The sequence below is a fragment of the Accipiter gentilis genome, chromosome 9 (genome assembly GCF_929443795.1).
Source record: "Accipiter gentilis chromosome 9, bAccGen1.1, whole genome shotgun sequence".
In the NCBI taxonomy this organism is placed as follows: domain Eukaryota; kingdom Metazoa; phylum Chordata; class Aves; order Accipitriformes; family Accipitridae; genus Astur; species Astur gentilis.
Window position 1 is genome coordinate 8981555 of NC_064888.1, and position 13718 is coordinate 8995272.

At 36.0% G+C, this 13718-nt stretch overlaps 1 protein-coding gene across 1 annotated transcript in view; it reads left to right on the forward strand.

The window, feature by feature from the left end:
- Positions 1–1072: 1072 nt before the first annotated feature.
- The window catches only part of RTKN2 (rhotekin 2), a 28036-nt gene continuing 15390 nt past the window's right edge, over positions 1073–13718 (forward strand). The window contains exons 1-5 of the mRNA XM_049810477.1: positions 1073–1272; positions 3325–3383; positions 7537–7590; positions 8515–8635; positions 10196–10396. Of these exons, the coding sequence (XP_049666434.1) occupies positions 1112–1272; positions 3325–3383; positions 7537–7590; positions 8515–8635; positions 10196–10396 (596 nt within the window). The 5' untranslated portion in view covers positions 1073–1111. The remainder of the gene's footprint in view (positions 1273–3324; positions 3384–7536; positions 7591–8514; positions 8636–10195; positions 10397–13718) is intronic.

Below are 13718 nucleotides of genomic sequence, written 5' to 3' on the forward strand. Positions count from 1 at the left end.
GTAGTTGGGACGCTCTTGCTCATTGCTGAAAAAGCTTCATTCATCACCAACTTGCAATGTATTTTCAATGCACCCTGCAATACAGTGACAACACTCTGTTCTTCATGTGTCAGAAATATTTGGTTTGGCCAGGGATGGCCACGTAACAAGGTAACGGTGATCAGAGCCATCAGTGGCATCTAGCACATGTTTAGGAGACAGCAAACTGTGATTCTTCACCTTAATTGTCTTCTGGCTTGGTGTGGATTGACCTCTTTGAAGTGGCAAGTGAGGAATAACATGCATTTTTAAATGTTTGTTTTCTCTGAAAGTAGGTAGGAAAAAGTTGACTTCCCAGAAATTTTTGTAGTACCTTAAAAAAACCTCACTCCTTCAAAAAAAAAACAGTGATGCAGAATTCTAGTGACTTGACAGGCAAGTCCATCAGGCAGATGATGATACTTGTGTAGTGTTGAAGCTACCACAGCTGTCTGACTTTCAGTTCATGGCCTGAAACAGTCAAGTATTGGGATATTGTCCTTTTTTTGCTTCTGGTGTCACCTGAATTTTATATCAACCAGAAGTGAAAAAACTACATTTTTTTAACCCTTTTTAAGATGACCAAAGAAGTAATGAGGTTGGATTTCTGATTTAAAATATTCCTGATGTTTTCCTGAGTTCAGAGTTTATTTTAGTAGGGATCACTGGAAAAAGTGGGATGTTAATTTATAAGCTTTGTTCAGGTAGGCCTCTCAATGACCATATGAGAGGACCATATGTTATTATCCTATGAACGACACATTGAGGCACATAAATTTTAGTAAATTTCAAATGCTATGGTGAGTTAATGTTACTACCTGGTTTGGAATCTTCATGTATAATGGATATAGTGAATCTGTTACATCCTGTGTTTTACTCTCTCGTTCCTGAAGAGAGAACCATCGTTTTACATTTAGTAACGATCATAATGGTTGCATATACTTAAAACCTAGGTTTTTCTATCCCAACTGTGAAATAAGTAAAGCTTGTTAAAAATTCAGGATACTGTTAGCTGGGGTTTTGTTTAGTCCTTTGTTTGGTTTTGCATATCTAGGAATGTGACATCCAAGAGAAGATTAACTTTGAAATCCGCATGCGAGAAGGCATCTGTAAACTACTTGCAGTGAGCACACAAAAAGACCAACTCTTGCAAGCAGTTAAAAACCTGATGGTTTGCAATGCTCGTATACTTGCATACAGGACAGAGCTACAGAAACAAAAGGAAGAGCTGATCTTGTGCAGAACCGAAGAACGGTGAGTAACAGCTCAAATTCCAATGGAACATTATGAAGCAGGCTTTTGCTTATGTGAATTTTTAGCAGCCTGTCTAGGAAAGTGGATTTAAACCTCTCCTTCTGTCTTCCCCCATGCAAACATACATTACTGCTGCCTTAAAACATTACAAGACCATTCCAGTATCTTCTTTTTACTTTATAAAATTAAAAACAAGTCCTGTTTTTCTGGGTAGATTTTATTACTGACATTAAACTGTAGTTCACCATCTGAATATCAAGTAACATAATAGACATATTTTCTTGATTACCTTTAGCATACAAAAAGGTACCTAACCAAGTCTGAAGGAAGAAAACAAAACTATACAAGTCAGAATACACCTATTTCTACTTTTCATCCTTTCTATTGTTATTAAGGTCTCGTTAATGATGGAATTATCATGGTTAATTGGTACCCTCTGCTGGCCACTTCTGTTAACTACAGCAAAGTAATAAATACAACAGTAAACATGAAGAAAAATCAGTTTAGTTGAAAATATTCTCACATTATAACTCTTGAATGAGCTAAAGTATATGTGCTTTATTTGAATAATGTTATAATTTTTTTTCCTAATGGAATATATTTTGGGTGCAATGTTCAGAATAATGGTGCAAACACACTATGCTCTCAGGTTATTACTTTAATGAAATATTGCAATTTAGCATAGAAACTCTTCGAGCACATGCTTAGCTCCAGTTAATTGTATCTATAGGAACAGTCCTGCTACTTTTTGCTTTCAGAAATGTGGTCTTATAGGAGAAATTTATTGAAGGAAAGAACTGCATTTTCTGACTGTTATTGTGAAAGCTGATTTTGAAACTGTGGTATACTGTAATTATTGCAGTTGTATTGCTTTTTCCTACTAAGATGAAGACCTTTATAGTGATTCATCTTTTATTTATGTTTTTAATGATGGAATAATATCAAGTATGTATATATGCTGATTTACTCAACTCCTGGTGTTTGATGTCAGTGACCACAGAATGGTGATTGCACGTGTCCGGAACAGGGCAGAGATACTTGGAGATATATCTGAACAGCTGTATTATTTTCTTACAGTCAAAGTCAGCTGTATTGTTTACTTTATTTGTGTCTGTTATGCATTGCTTTCTGAGGGGTTCTGTCTTAAGGGGTCCTTCGAATTGTCAGTAGAGGTCATTAGAAGAGATGCATGCTATAGAGTTATTTCTCTACCATTTAGATCATATCTTTGGTAGCTGATAGTGCATTTGCAGCTCTTTTTTCAGTAATTGCTCAAGACTGGAATTTGGTTAAAGCTTAATCCAGATAAGGTGATGCTGACTGAGAGAGAAATTTCTGGGGTTTTCAAGTGAAGTTTGTCCTTGTTGTGTGGGTCTGTAATCTGTGAGTTCTGAAGGTACTATAACTGCGTGTGGAAGTCAGGTTATTGGTAGCAGCTATAAATTTTCATTTCACCTTATTTGGTTAGAAGTTAGGAGCAGTAGCAAATATAAGGAGAGCACTCTACTGTTAGTATCTACAGATTGTTTTGATTCCATTTAAGGTTGACCTTGAAATCTATGCTCTGGCTACTTAGCAAAGTGTCTGCCTGCATGTAAAATCACAATATTAACAGTGCAACATTTTGTAATTGGTCTCTATTAATATAGAGGAGGAGGCAATTCTTGAACCAATAATAGAACCGATATATTAAGTTGCTTATTCATAGATACATACAGAATGGGAAAAGTTGATAATGTATTTGATTTTTGCTGGAGCTGGAAAAGACAAGGAAGATTAATCTACTTGTCTTTTAATACCCAGGTTAAATAAGCTTTGGAGTAAAATCTTCTAGGGAATTAAGAAAATTGATGGTGTACCTTCCTTCCAGATTATCCTCAAGAATCTAATGACTCATATCTTAAACCAGAGATACCAAATTTAACTTTAAAGAAAAGCATTTGAAATGAGCTGTAATATGAAAACTCTGACACCTTTTAATGTTTAAAGTGTTAAGTTTTAGAAGTCTAAATGCACGGATCTCAAACCTCATTTTTCTTTTCTTTTTGGCAGGTCTTCAGAAAATGGGACAAAAGACCGTGTGGCATGCAGAGCAAAGGTTGCTATATCAGGTAAGTGGCTGGGTAGTCACATAATTATAGGAGCTAATTCGCTGGACAGTGATTTCTAACACAAATTATACAAACAAGATGGTATTTTTAAAGTGTGTATGTTGTTCACGGCCATAAATCCTCTTGTGCTTCAAGGGGACTTGTCCTTTTAAGTCACACACATGCTTTTGAAGATCCTATCTAGTATTTCCATTTTACTTTCAGGGACTTTCACAGTGGGAAATACTTTTTTCTGTTTGTCACTAACCATTGAATACATTTTGAAGCTAAATAAGTGTAAATGTGCTGATAACTTTTTTCTCCCCACTAAAACAAACTTTGATGTGATCATACAGGGTATGTCTAACAGATTGAGAGCACAATTATAACTAGTGTGCAAATGTTATTTAGTTAATGCAGATTACATGGCTACAGCAAAGGTATAGTGGTATGGCTTCAATGCAAACTAGTAACAAAAATATTTAACGATGATTTCCATTAGGCTGGTACACTGTTTCCTAGCCTGTTCTCAAACTTCAGCACCATGAATATACCATTTTGTTTCCCTGTGCCAATAGTGGATGTTACTATGTTCAGCATTGCTGTAGTTGTTCATTGTGACTGTTCTGCTAGCGTTGCTAACAGATCTGTTTCTGCTCCCTGACATGCTTCATTAAAAATAAAATAGTGTAGAAGGGCTCACTACTTAAACTGTTTAAGTTAATTCTGCATATTTTGACATATCTTTAGGCAAGGTAACTTCTAGTAGAAGAGTGATGAACACATGGTTCAATAATGTTTTCTGCCAGCACAGCTGTTTGCAGAATGTGTGTCTGTCTTTCCTCCTTATGGTAGCTGGATGAAAGCATCTGTTTGCCTGTCTGTGCTGTGGTTGCACCTTTCTTCGGATTTATAGTTATCTGCAGTGAAGACTGTAGGATCATATAATAGACTTTTATTATCTTTAGAAGATCAGAATTGTGTAAGAACTCTATTTTTAGGATATGAAACCGTTAGCTAGTTTCTTTTGACGGGACAAGAGAGTCCAAGGGTGAAATACACCACTTCCTATTACATGCTATCTGTTAATGATTCTGTCCTGTTACTAACATAGTGGTTCTCAAACTGGAGGTTATGATCCTCAGAAGTATGGCGTAGATCAAGGCAAAGAGAAAGAGGCATCAACTACCTCATTCTGAACTCAAGTTTGTGAGTGCTGCCATGCCTCGCCCCTCTTCATATACTCCTAGGAAAGCCTAGCCAGGTCCAGTTTAAAGCAGGAAAGCCTAAATGTTCTTCTTGGCATCTGCTGAGAGGTTTATGCTTTCTATAGATAACCCGTTATTAACTCCTTATTTTCCACTGTATGTGCCTGAGAAGCAGACAACTGGGGTGCATGAGAAGTAATTGTGGGGACAGGCTTGTCCGTGCTTGGCAAGGGCAGGAGCTGCCCGGCAAGATACGTGACTGGGAGATCCTGAGATGACATTAATACCTGCCTTCCTGGTTCCTCCTTGTGTTGTACTCTGACCCGTTACTCTGTGTCCGTTTAGCTTGCCAAATCTGGTCCTGTCTGCTTCCACAGCTGCAGTATGTTCACATCTGTAATATCCCATTATTCTTCTTTCCCTGTCTTCCCCAATTGTTGTGTAGCAAATTGGGCATGCTGCATTTCTTCTCTCTTGTATGCCAGCCTTCACTGGATTTGCAACTGGAGTTGCCCTGTGTGTTTGGAAGGCACACGTGCGTGCACGTGTGCCTGCCTTGTTGAGAACGCAGTTGTGAGTACAAGCAGCGTGAATCAGGAGATGTCGTGACTGAATTGCCTGGGAGAGGTTGGAAATGAGGGGGAGTAAGTGGTAGTCCATGTAATATGACAAGGCATGTAATTTAAGAATTGAAGATATAGAATGGATTTTTAGGGGAAAGTAATCCATCCACTTATAAATACATTAGCATATCATATGGTTAGTAGATGCCAGAAGCTTAGACTATTACCAAAAAAAAATGTGGCCAACACCAGAAGTTCAGGAACAGCTATGCAGGAGTACGGAGGAATGTACTACAAAAAGCAACTGCATGTCAGATACCGTGTGGGGAGTGCATTCCTTAATCCACAGATTTTCACACTTCTGGTATTTTTACTTATTTATCCCCCACTTGTGTGAATAAATTATGTAACTTATGTTATCTTATCAATCAATTATTTTGTTGGAAGACAATACGTTAAATCTTGATCAAAAAGCATAACCATAATTTAAAGTAATTTTATAGAAGAATCATTGGCTTTAAATCTGATTAATTGTAGTGCTTGAATGTATCCGATTTAAACCCACATGGATTTACAGCTAATGGTAACTGAAATTAAGGTGTGTGAAAATTGATCTTTGTTTTTGATAAATGGCAGCTCTTTCAATCCAAGAATGAATTGAAAACTGATTTACAAGTATCATGTTAAACTTGTTCAAGCGATTGACTATCTATATCCTGATGATTTTCTGACTAAGGTGTAAATTTTTCAGCTAGCATGATATTGAAAGTGGCATACGGAAGTAATCTAGTACTCTAATTGTTAACAAGACCTATTGAGCACATTAACATTGTCATTCAGAGTTTGCTATGATTAAAGATGAAAAAAGGCTTTTATTGTAACTCTATTTTCACGTATTTATGTAAATTTAAGACTTTTATCTTTCAGGAAAGAGATATTCTGTGCTTTGACAGAGATAAATATATATATATTTTTAAAGTTTGAGAGGGACTTCGGTAACTGTTTTAATGAAACTATTTCTGTTTCCTTATTTTAAAGAAACTATTAGTAGAAATGCTTGTTATGCAAATGCATCTTTAGAAGTGAAAGGCAGTTTTAGAACGTAGTGATGTATTGATTTTTAGGAAGTTGTGGCAGTCTAAAGCTGTATACTGGCAGTTCACTGTTGAAAATTCATTAGTTTTCATGAACACTTAAAAATAGATGAATTTGCAAGTTTCAAAATTGAAATAGCATGTATAATGAGATGTCCCATAATATAATAAAATATAAATTTAAATTTTTCATTTAATATAACTTCTGAAACAGTGACTATATGCAGTTTCACTTAAATCAACAAGAATTTTTGTGGGTAAAACCCTGTGGGAATACATGACAATCTGTTGCCAAAATACTGGTACTCTTTTGCATCTTAGCATACTATACGTGGATTTTTCCATCAGCCTCATATGAAAATCAACACTGGAGTCAGAAATGCTTCTTTATAAGAATATGGACGATTTTTATCAAAAGACAGTTGAACTAGTGCTGTTCACTGCTGCCATCATGTGTCACTTAATATATTGCATATACTTTTAAATAACAGTGTTGTACTCAAGAAACCAACATTGGATTTATAAAGCCCTCACTGCATTTGTCTTTTAACAAGAGACTAATAAGAAACATTATATGTAAACCTGAGTCTTTGAAACTGGAGGAAAATGTCACTCAGTACGGTGTTGGATTGAGTAGATAAATTGGAAAATTTCTTGAAGAAAATACTTTCGTAATATTAAAATGACAGGCATGGCTTAAAATAATGGTCATGTAATTGCCCCTCTACTATGGTTCTGAAGTAGAAGGATATTTCTGAGTTAAAAAAATTATTTTTATGCCAACTATAGACGATTCTAACTGGGAATGTGATTACCAGTGATATTTTCTCTGTGGTTAGCAAAACAAGACTTAAGTGTTTGCAGTATAAGTATCCCAGTCTTTCCATTAAAACAGGAAGTTTTTCTTCTTGCAGTTGGATGAGTGGTTTCCAGCACAAGGCAAGCAGAGTTTCAGTTTGCACCTATGCATAATAATGGGCTCAGAACCTCTGAGTTCTGAGAATACCTCTCAGAACTATGTTACACAGCCACTCTGAAATGTTATTTCAGGTACTTTCAAATGAGATTTAAAATATTTTTATCCTAGCATAATTTCTAAAAGAAAAATGGCACTTCAAGTTGAACTAATTGATGAATTTTCTTTTGACATGGGTAATAAAATTGAAATAGTTATGCTGTTCTTTGGGTAGAAGGTCCTGTTACCTCCAGATCATCAGGAAAAGAAACAAGAAACTTTTTGTAATTTGTTTTGATCACAGGTCTACAGTATTGGCTCTAACTTAATTTCCCTACCTTTTTTTCCCTTTAGATATTCGAATACCATTAATGTGGAAAGGCTCTGATCACTTCAGCAGCAAAGAAAGTATGTAAGATGTAATGAACTACTGTGATAAGCAATTGCTTATGCCTGTAAATTTAAACTGGATGGGGAAGTCCATACTTATCCTAACCCCTTCTTTGACCTTTCAGTAGGTCCCTATTTTACTCCGTTTGTTGTATAGTTGCTCTTAACTTGAAGTTGTTGGTTGCAGCAAGTTGAGTTAGTTCAAAGTCCTGTGGTTCTGTAAGTTTAAACCCTAGTCTCTAAAAAGTCCTCCTGATGAGAAATTTCAGAGGAAGCAACAGAAAAGTGTTATTAAATGGATAGCCAAGAAACTTCTGATTAAAGATGTCGTTCTATGTCATGTGTACACTTGAGAGAGTATATTGGAGGCTGTTTCCAGTGAGAAATTTAAAGGAAAGTTGTCTGTTAGTGTTGAGTGTATTATTGGATAGTCTTCAAGTACATGCATTCTGCTGTGTCATGGAGCTTAACCCTAAATCTGTTCCAGCTGTCACCTGGCATTGATTTCACTTTGCTTTTCAATAGGGTCAGAGGGGCTAAGCATGGCAAAATAGTCTAATCTTATATAGTACATTCATAAAATAATACAGGCTTTGGATCAAATGTTAGAGGTTTTTTGCTTAAAATCAGTTTCATTAAACAAAATTACATTTTTACTAACATTTCTGAAGTTGATAGCACAATCTCCCCCTGATTATCAGAAAAAAAAAAAAAGTTGAGCAGAGGTAGGCATTTTTTCCTCTGTGAATATTGTTCTACCTATACAGCTGCTTTGATAGATCAATTATCGTAAGATCCTATGATGAAAATTTATGGTGGAAAGAATTTGAGGACAATTCCTTAGAGGTCTGAATTACCATTTCTTCTACTTTTGTTTACTGGTAGCATTTAGTATTGTGATGTGTAATACAGCTAATAAAACATTTCTTTGGCTCTTTCCAGAATCACAGCGCTATGCAGTTTTTTGTTTGTTCAGAATGGGAGCTGAGGTTTTTGATACAGAGGTGGCCATTGTGGATAAAGCAATAACAGATATCTGTTTTGATGAAAATGTAACCATATTGTGAGTATAATTTATTTCTGTTGAGTGAATTACAAATATTGCTGTTTTCTTTTGAAAGTGGATATGACTATGAATAAGATTGGCTGAGGTCTACTAAGTTTTTCTGTGGGCAAATGAATCAGCAGAGGTCTTATTGATTTAAGTGGATGGTGGATTCCCCCCCCCCTCTGGAAGGTTGGTTTTTATGTACATAATGATGCTGGTTGTAGATGTGCTGCTTGAACTCTTCATTTTTGCCATGCGGAAGCCTTTTTCTTTATCTAAGGAGATAAACAAACGTGTACCTCAAGGACAGAATTAAATTAATACTAAAACCTGAAAGCATTATGAAAGTATAGGCGCAAATGTTGCACCCAGTGTTTTAACTATTAGTCTGTACAGCAGGCTATGGTCTCTTTCCACACCTCATGTTCCGTTACACCTATATAAGCATGTGCTACAGCCACAGTCCTTATAGTTGAAGAATACTAGACAGGAAATTATTCATTTATCTTTAAAAGTAACCTGGAAAAGAGTAGAAAGGTGTTCTCATGTACTTTTTTTGTTGCTTTATAATTTTTAATAGAGTCCTGAGAGGCACTTAACTTTCTTTTTTTCCCCTGCTTTATTTTTTATATTAGCAATTTAGATTCAGTCTCCTGAGGAAGACTGGCTGGAAAGCTAGGACTACTGAAAACTTTAAATCAAGATCCTGAAAACAGAGTGGTTGAGGGAGAGTGGATCTTTAGATCAGAATTTAAATTCTCTTAAACACCTGTTCAAGTTAAGAGTGGGGGCAAAGATCTAAATCTACTTCTTCAAAGACACAAGACTTGACCATTATAATTTTCTGTGAAATACTGCAACAAAAGCAGAAAAGGCACTCTAACTTGCCTTGTATTTCCCAAGATAAAGAAAGACGACTTATAAAAGCCTTTGGGATGATTTCGTTATGGGCATGTGTGTAATGACATGACTTGTACTTGAAAGATGAGGTTAGGCTTCTGGTTCTCAAGCTTAGTCATCAAACAAGAGAATCAGTAGAACTGGAAACAGAGAAAGCATAGGCTGCAGACTGAAGAATGCAACAGTAAGTAGTTAAGTTATGAATGACAGATTTTGTTGGTTGTGAGAGAGACAGCATTTTTTCAGTAATGTGAAGGAGATGGGGTGTGACTAAGATATCTTTAAAACAGTTCAATTTGATTTAGGACCGTAGGCACGGATAGGTTTTCAATCGTGATTTTTGCAGTAGAGGGCAGATTTAAGTGTGTTTGAACGTCTTGCCTGTGTATTTCCATAACGTGGGTTTTTTTCTAGTTTTTAACATAAACATTGAATTTCCTGTTTGCAGTTGTTTATGCTTTAATTATAACAGCCATCTCATGACTTCAGCACTAAGTAACTGCTGTGTACTCTAGTCTTTAATTCCATATTAATGTATGTCTTCACCTGAATCTTATGGCATTCCTTCCCTTGATTAGAAATAGATGTTATTTAATATATATAGTAGCAGCAGCATTCCTTGGCTGCATACTCGGTTTATTAACAAATGCTCTGAAATTTTCTCCCCCGCTTCAGTGATGAAGCAAGACCAGATTTCCAGGTGAAGGTTGAAGTGTATAGTTGCTGTACAGAGGAGTCTTTATATGTAACAAACACTCCTAAGAAACTAGCAAAGAAGCTTAAAACATCCCTCAGCAAAGCAACAGCGAAGAAACTCAAAGCTGCACTGGAAGAAGACGGCACTGAATACCTTTTGCCCACTGACCTGGTCATCCAGTAAGACGTATAAATTGATATTCTGGTTTTATCCTTTTAAAAATAGAAATAAGCCAAATACCATATTGTAAAATTTTGGAAAATTGCCAAGAAAGTGATTATTTCTGTACTTACCTGAGTGAAAAAAAATTTACATTTTTAAATAGGAAATGAGAAAGTAGGTGTGAATTTGCAACCACGTCGCTCAGCCTTGGGGCCTGGTTCTGATCTTGAAACACATAAGTAGGCTTTATCTTTCTGCTATACAGCTAGCTAGCTGGTAAATCCACTGTTATTTGCAAACTATAATATTTTTGCTTTGATCTCTGGAGAATTATGAAGCTTGTACGATCAGTCTGTCTGTGTCCCTCTGTCCATCTACCTCTCCTCCCTTTCCCATTTACTCCCTCCCCCATATTATTTTTGCACCTAGCCAATTTTGCTCATACTTGACAGACAGGTAGACATGTCTAAAAGTTACAAGTTGTGTGAAATAAAAAAGTGTGGTATGTAGACAGGAGAAACCTTTCTTGTACCCTCTCCTGTAATGAAGCTGACCAAGCTGTTTGTTGTGCCTGGGGTGCATGCTGTGCACATGGGGGCCATTCCACTTGCTGGCTTTTCAGTAAAACTCTGGACTGTCAAAGGCACTTTACAGTTACAAGCTGCTTAACAGGAGTTTTCTTAACTGACTTCAGCACAGAACATTTTAAAATGACTTACTGGTTTTCAGTGTTCATAGAAATAAGTGTTGTTCCCAGTAATTTACCTGTTTCCTCTTAAAAAAGATCTTAAGTCTTTAATGCATTTTTTAATGACGTTAACTGCCTACTAATATTTCCCAGCTACTTCAATTTCAGTGGGATTTAAGCAGGCCAAGTACCTAAATTGTAAATATTAATAATATTGATTTTTTTGTTTGGGTTTTTTTTTTGGTTTTTAGAATGCAATTTTTTCAAAGAATTCCTTTTTTTTGGCAGCTGAACAGTAAAGAATCACTGCCTAATTCTTGCCAGGTGTTGAGTGTAGTCTTAGTCTAGCTTCGTATACCTATCTGCCTGGATTTTAAAAGGAAACATTCAAGCATATTCGATCTTTGTCAAACTGATAGTACTGTATACTGATATTACTGTTTCAATCAAACATACACATCCAAGAGATCTTAACCACAGAGCAAAGCAAATTTTATCACTAACTTTCCAGTGTGTTCCACCTAATGGCAATGTATCTCTCGGTCTGCATCATCTCAGGTGGCTGTGCTTTCCACAAGCTGCAGCTGGGCGATGACACACTATCATTACATACAATTTGCTTCAGATATAACAACTAGCTTATTTGTTGGCCATACTCTCTTGAATATAGATTGCCTGTCTTTTAAGGAATAAGCATCAGTAGACAATCTAAACAACTGCCTCTGCCCTTGGGTTTTGCTTTTGGTTTCTCAATTGTAATTGTATTTTGCTTTCCTCCATGTTGAAGTTTATTGTTTCTGCTGTAAAGAATCATCTCACAGTAACTGTTACTTTCTTAACAGAGTCAAATGAACAATGATGTGTTTAATGATGGCTTTTCTAGGTGATTAAAAAAAATTATTGGAAAGAAATGTGTTATTATAGGCAGAAAATAAGTTGGTGTTTTTTTTTTAATAGGGTGCCCTTAGGATTTATATTAGTAAGACTTGGTATGTAGTTCTTATAAAGAGGAAGAGATTGCAAGATTACAAGTGGTCTTTCAAGTATTTCCAGAGAGTTTTACCAGTCCAGCAGGTGAAATTAAACTGCAACAGAAAAGGGAACTTTCTGTATTATACGAACACCTTTTCTTTGTGGATTCCAGCTGTATAGGCCTTTTTCTTTTCAGAGCACACATAGGCTAAGTTCTCCATTTTCCAAAAACTCTGTGATCCCTCTGTGTCAAACTTCTTGGCTTAGAAATCTCCCTGGTTGGTGAGGAAGCTGTCAGCATTGTAAATTCTTGCAAAAGCTTAGTGACAAAGTGCTTTGAATGGTTGCTTAGGTTGGTTAACTTCAGTTATACTGATGCTCTCTCTACTCTTAATTACCTCTCATTGAATTTCTATATAGTCTTTTGCATGCTTAATTTTTCTGTGCTAGCTTAATTTTTTTTTTTCTTTTTACATTTGTCATAGAAGGAGAATGTTTAGTGCAGTTATACTGTTGAACTCCAGAGTAACTAGGTTGCTCTTTGGATAAATCATTGGAGAGACTCCCTGAAATGCATGTGTATTCGCTTGCAGAACTAGCCTACACAGACACTTGTTATTGCTTTTTATGTATTGTCCTCCGTTGGGCTGGAGGCATGGCTTCGTTGTCCTATGTTTGAATTGGCAAATTCATAGCGATATTTTGCTAGAAGTACGTAGCCTAATCTAATGGCCTTGCTTTTACGGTTGGGTTCTTTTTAGTACCTGAAGGTTATATTTGTTTTTACCTTCTGTTATTTAAGATCTGATTGGAAGGTCAGCATATTAGATTTTTTTTTTTTTTGGACTCACAAGTCCTCCACTCTATATATCTGGATGAGTGAACTAAGATTGGGATTTCTAACATGGGGATTAATATTCAGGAACAGATTCTGGAATCTGAGATTTATTAATTAATATGCATCGATAGAAAGGGTGATATATACCTTCCCACGCCAGTGTCTGTGTGGCAACTTTGGTGCCTCTTTCTCTTGATCAGTAAACAGATTTAACAACGAGCCTTTGCCACAGGCATGTTGTGGAGATAAGCTGATTTTTTTTTTAATAGAGTTATTACATGGAAAAAATACTATAGATATGCAAAGTACTGAATGAGATGCAGCAGGCAGATTATTCTTTGTTATACAAAGAAACTGCCTTTTAAGGCAGGTAGCTAATTCTGTGAAATGTAGAGGCAAAATGTAGTCAACATCCTGATTAGCCAGTTAACTTTGAAAAATATTTGCAGATAAAACTTTTCTAAATTACATTGCAGCTGGCTGAAAGGAATGACTGCTATATTTTAAAATGAAAATGTTACTGTGAAGCATATTTTAAAAGTGAAGTAGCTATTTTTTTTGGCAAGTTTGTTGTGGTAATTAGTCATGCTTTAGAAAAAAAGTAACTTTAAAATCAGCACAGAAGTTTTATCTGTGCAAAGAAACTGAACTTTCTGGTACAGTTTAAATAGAATGGTAATGTATTGCTCAGCTGCATGGCAAAACACAATCAATGGAGAATCTTTTCTTAGGGAACAGTCTAGCAGGAAATATATACAAATGCTGATGAGTTTTTGTTCAGATTGCCCTCTTGAAATGTTTCATAGCAGTGGGGTTTTTTTGCCCAGAATGTTATATCATG